The sequence below is a fragment of the Octopus bimaculoides genome, chromosome 17, assembly GCF_001194135.2.
Source record: "Octopus bimaculoides isolate UCB-OBI-ISO-001 chromosome 17, ASM119413v2, whole genome shotgun sequence".
In the NCBI taxonomy this organism is placed as follows: domain Eukaryota; kingdom Metazoa; phylum Mollusca; class Cephalopoda; order Octopoda; family Octopodidae; genus Octopus; species Octopus bimaculoides.
The window spans coordinates 28,083,355-28,089,294 of NC_068997.1; the positions used below are offsets into that span (position 1 = coordinate 28,083,355).

Genomic DNA, 5,940 nt, shown 5'->3' on the forward strand with positions numbered 1-5,940 from the left:
GAATATTGATGAGCAAATAATTTAAAAAAAGAAAACACTGCAAATATTTCTGCAGCCTTGAGGATATTTTATTTTGTTTTCAGAAATAAACCAGATTTGCCAATATCCTATTCCGATCGTTTTTTTTTTATGATTATGTATCCATTGAGGATATGATTAAACCAACTTTCATACATAGATTGGCAAAAACAGCAAGAGGAATATTTTTTTTTTTTTTTCATAACAAAGATGATATTTAGTTTCTGATTATTTTGTTGTTTTTTGTCTTCTATTATGGTTTGTCATCATCATCATCATCAGTGTTTCTCAACCATTCCTTTTACCACTGGACCCTTCTTCCCTATTTCACTCAGATGGACCCTCCTAGCCATTTACGGTAGAAATATTCTATTATATTTTTTTTTATAATCAAACATTATTAGGAATTGTTAAAATATGCGCAGGCATGGCTGTGTAGTAAGAAGCTTGCTTCCCAATCACATGGTTCCAGGTTCAGTCCCACTGCATGGCACCTAGGGCAAGTATCTTCTACTATAAACTCAGGCCGACCAAAGTGCTTTATGTTGCTTGTTTGTTTTGTTTTGTTTTGCATTGTGTTTATTTTTCCCAATACATTTGTCAACAATAACAGTCAGTGGGTGTTTGAGCTCAAAGAATGGCCTGACAGGTCAATCAATGGCTCATCACAGACTTACAGAAATAAGAAATGGGAAAATGCAGCATTTATGGTTTCTGCCAAAAATGATTCCAATAAGAACTGAAATTATGAGTTTGCCAAGTATTTGCCACAGAGCAATGAGTCACTGCAATACGTGGTCAATAATATTCTAACTTTAGAATATACAATATCATATAACACTTTGATGTCTGAACAATACACAACGAATATTGTGATGTCTGTAAATTCATTAAGAATATCATAAGAGCTCTTCTCATTCATTATCCTCAATTATATACAGTGTATCACTATAATCATGGTATTGATATCAATTTTAATTACGTCTGATTGGTAACAAGACTCCAAGTTTCCATGCCAACTTGCAGCTAAAAATTCACACCAAATTGCAAAATGTAAAACTGAACTAATTTAAAGCATAACACAGGTTGTCCAAAATAATCTTTATTTGTTGCATCATAGTTGCATCACCTGCAACAACAGTGATTTTCCAGCAAGATGATGCACTTCCTCATTGGGGGGTTGAATTTCTGAAAGTTTCTTAATCCTTTAGCATTTAATCTGGCCATATCTAGCCAGAATATTCAACCTGTTTTATGTTCAAACTGACCACATCCAACCTCTCACACCTACCCTACAATGTCATTCTAAAAATATACAAACAAACCACTGAAATCTTGAAACTACAAGATAGCACATGATCGATTCAAAATGTTTTGAATAAATAAGCAATACATTTACTGAAGAAATCTGAAGAGTTAATGTAATTTTTTCAAACTGATGGCTTGGGAGAGGCAGTCCAGTTTAGGTCATTTATGGACACTCTATATCATCTCATTACTGTGGCAGCAATAATAATAAGACAAGCCCACCGCAACTGAATTGAGATCCTAAAACCAAGGTGCCATGAAAAAAGCACAGGGGTGTGAGTGCTGGTGCCACATAAAAAGCACCCAGTACACTCTGTCAAGTGGGTGGCATTAGGAAAGGTATCCTGCCATAGAAACCAAACCAAAACTTGATGTGGAACCTGGTGCAGTCCCTGGCCCCTTACCAGTTCCTGGCGAATGATGATGATGAATGTAACCCATTGGTAAAATAAAGAATAAAGAGACCCATGGTGGGCTGCAAAGGTAGTACTGGGGGTCTGTGAACATGTTAAGCTGACAGACCTTTCAGTATCCTGAGGTCTGTAGGAAAACTCATTTAAATAAAGTGGGGTGCTTTCTATGTGCTGCCAGCAAAGGAGCCAGTCAGGTGGGCTTGGCATTGGCCACGTTCAGATGGAGCTTTTTATGTGCCACTGGTACAGGACCCAGTCAGGGGCTACTGGCATCAGCCATGTTCGGATGGTGCATTTTATGTGCCACCGGCATGGGGGCTAGTCAAGCAGGCCTGGCATCAATCACATTTGGATAGTGCTTTTTATGTGCCGCCGGCATGGGAGCCAGTCAGAGGGTACTGGCATCGGCCACATTCGGATGGTGCTTTTTATGTGCCATCGGCATGGAATCCAGTCAGGGGGCACTGGCCACAGCTACGATATTGGTTTTACATGACTTAACAGGTCTTCTCTATTAAAAAAAAAAAACTAAAAAACAGATAAAATAAAATAAACAAACACTCCATGTATCAGCAATGTATGTGGGATAAAATAGTTATCGTTCGATTATAACACTTATGTGATAACTATAATTTAGTAATGCAGTCATAACTAAGTCAATGCTTAGAAAAATCTTTAGAGAGTCAGTAATCTTGGAGTACAATGTTTACAGTATGGTACAGACAGAAACAAATCAATAGGATTCCATACAGTAGTTACTATCCGTAATGAAATCAGTATAGAAGTCACCATTTAATTACAGTCAGCAAATACTCACACATTGACATACATGTGTGCATATACGCACACAAATAACAAACATGCATACACGATTTAAGTATGCATTAAAATTACATGACATGTATTCGTTCTTAGGGAGTTGAAGCAGTACATGTGTAGGAATCAACTCTCCTGTCTCTCATTCTCTATAGTTGTTTGCCATTACGCATACAACACTGCTGTAGAATTCCTCTCTCTCTCTCTCTCTCTCTCTCTCTCTCTCTAGCTGACTCATTTTTTATTAGAAAAGATGACGAATTAGCAGAAAAGGAGGAGAACTGGGCTAAAATACATGACACACACAACAGGGGTCTTACGTATGTAATACAGGGAGTTAAAAAAACACCGATTAACTACTACCCATGTAACTAGTGTGCAAAAACTCCCTCTTCAAGTGATTAAAACATAAAAGCAACGGAAATAACTGCAATGAATGCAGGCAAAATTTTTTGGAAAAATAAAGATGATACAGCTGGGAGATGATACAGCTGGGAAATGATACAGCTGGGAGATGATACAGCTGGGAGATGATACAGCTGGGAGATGATACAGCTGGGAGATGATACAGCTGGGAGATGATACAGCTCTATTTCACTGAATGTGTGTGGAAATTATTTATCTATCAGTTCATATTGTTTTTTGTTTTTCAATTACTAATATCCACTTATTAGACTAATTTGAGTGCTAAATCATCCTCCCCTTCCTCATCATCATCATTATTGTGGTTTCAATGCTAAATGTTCCATGCCCTCATAGATGGGTCTGACAAAATTTGTTGTGGAAGATTTTCTGTAGATGGATGCCCCTTAATTGCTAGCAGTGTATTCATCATCATCATCATCGTTTAACATTTGCTTTCCATGCTGGCATGGATTGGACAGTTTGACTGAGGACATCTGTTGTTCATGCTGGCACCTCAATTTTACATGATTTTTTTTTTTTCACTTCTTCCAATCATTATTTTTGACATCTTCCATCCATCAGAAAACTTTTTGCAGAAATAACAACAAAGCACACAAGCAATACTTACTCTGTTCTCAGAAGTGGTAGGGTTAAGCCATTCTGGAAGTACATCAGCCGCTTCGATCAGAAGGAATTCCTTGTCATTGTCACTAACTCTGAAAAACATTACAGGAGCATAACATAAGCACAACATCAACATTGAATGTCCAATCTTCCATGCTTGCATGGGTCAGACAGATGTTTGTTGACACAGATTTTCTAAAGCTGGATGCCCTTCCTGTCCCCTACCCTCACTTGTTTCCAAGCACCGCACAGCCAGACATGGATTCTACAGAAGACTGGAATCAAACAACATTGGTTGTATGACAATGATGTTTGTTTAAAATAACCCCATGATGTCAGAGCAGGGGTGCATGCAAACACTGACATATATGAAGACCTTACTTTGAAAACCGGTGTAAGTGCATATTTGACCAATTTCATGATAACCATTAAAACACAATCTACAAGCTGCATGTAACAAACTATGAGAGGGGTGCATTGATTATTATCAATGATTAACTTAACTCTAACACTTTACTGGTAATCATTCAAATGTTTCTTTAGCCCTGGTGGGACAAAATGCAGGGTCACCTACAGTAAGATTTGAACTCAGAACTCACACAATCAAAATACCATCCAGCCAACAACCTTGAAAATAATATACATACATCAATAGATATATACACGCATGCATACATACATACACACGAGTGGTTGGCGTTAGGAAGGGCATCCAGCTGTAGAAACTCTGCCAAATCAGACTGGAGCCTGGTGTTGCCATCCGGTTTCACCAGTCCTCAGTCAAATCGTCCAACCCATGCTAGCATGGAAAGCGGACGTTAAACGATGATGATGATGATGATGATGCATACATACATATGTACACACATGCATGCATACATACATATGTACATATACATACACATCATAAACACATACATACATACATACACGCATGCATACATACGTACGTACATACACATTCAAACACACATACACACACATACATACACATATACATACACATACATATATACGTATACATATATATATACATATATATACATATATACGTCTCCATATATATATATGCATATATATACATATACATACACACATTAATCTTTCTTGCCCCTGGCATTCTCTGATCCCTTCCTCCCCGACATTCCCATTCCATACAATATTTACCAATGACCAATCAGCAAGTTACATCCTGCTTAGAATTCAAACTTTGCCTTTTAATAGTCAATAAAATTACACAGCATCTGAACTCAACCAAGAAATACCATCCCTAAAAACTTTGTGGCTTTGTTCTAATACGAGGAATCAATATTTATTGATGTATGTCAGTGCATACACACACATACACACACGACCTATAAAGGAGTCATCCTATATATAGATAGATAGATAGGTAGGTCGGTAGGTAGGTAGATAGATAGATAGATAGATATAGATAGATAGATAGATAGATAGATAGATAGATAGATAGATAGATAGATAGATAGATAAATAGATAGATAGACAGACAGATAGATATGTAGGTCAACTTTGCCTTTTCCCTTCCAAAGTCAATAAAATATACACTAAAGTGTTGGAGGCCAGCGTAATAAGACTAAACCCCCTGAAGCTCATATCCCAGTAAAAAGCAACGCACACACACACACACACACACTTTTAGCCAGCTCTGCTCCCTTCCTCCCTACCATCTCCCTTTCCACTCTCCTTAGCCCACCCCTCCACCTTCATCGCAACAACCACAAACTTGTGCCACTGAGCCAAACATTTCAAGTAATTCAACATTAACCATCCAGCCAGCCATCCCCCTAAATGTCCTCTGCTAACAATATATTAGTTTCAGGAGGAATGGCTACTACTACTACCACTACTACTACTACTAATACAACTGTTAGTACTACTGTGTATGTCAGCAGACAAAAGTCCATTGGTTCTTTGTTTTCGGTAAATGAATTATTTGTAGCTTACTGATCATGCTTTAGAACAATATTATTGGAGAGATGGATAGAATTCTTTGAGGATCAATCAATAGTGGAGGAGAGGTTTTACACACACACACACACACACATACACACACACATCAAACACACACACATCAAACACACTGCAATCAATACAAAAGTAACCCTGCTCTCACTGAACCTGAAGTATGCAGAAAAATTGATGTGCTTAACAAGCTGGGGCTAGTTTATACCAAAACACACACACACACAGTGGCAGATAGATAGACAGATAGACAGATGATAGATAGACAGATAGACAGATGATAGATAGACAGATAGACAGATGATAGATAGACAGATAGACAGATGATAGATAGACAGATAGACAGATGATAGATAGACAGATAGACAGATGA

At 37.7% G+C, this 5,940-nt stretch overlaps 1 protein-coding gene across 1 annotated transcript in view; it reads right to left on the bottom strand.

Moving 5' to 3' along the window:
- The window catches only part of LOC106870688 (protein ecdysoneless homolog), a 37,577-nt gene that overhangs the window by 12,173 nt on the left and 19,464 nt on the right, over positions 1–5,940 (bottom strand). The window contains exon 3 of the mRNA XM_014916845.2: positions 3,589–3,676. Within this exon, the coding sequence (XP_014772331.1) occupies positions 3,589–3,676 (88 nt within the window). The remainder of the gene's footprint in view (positions 1–3,588; positions 3,677–5,940) is intronic.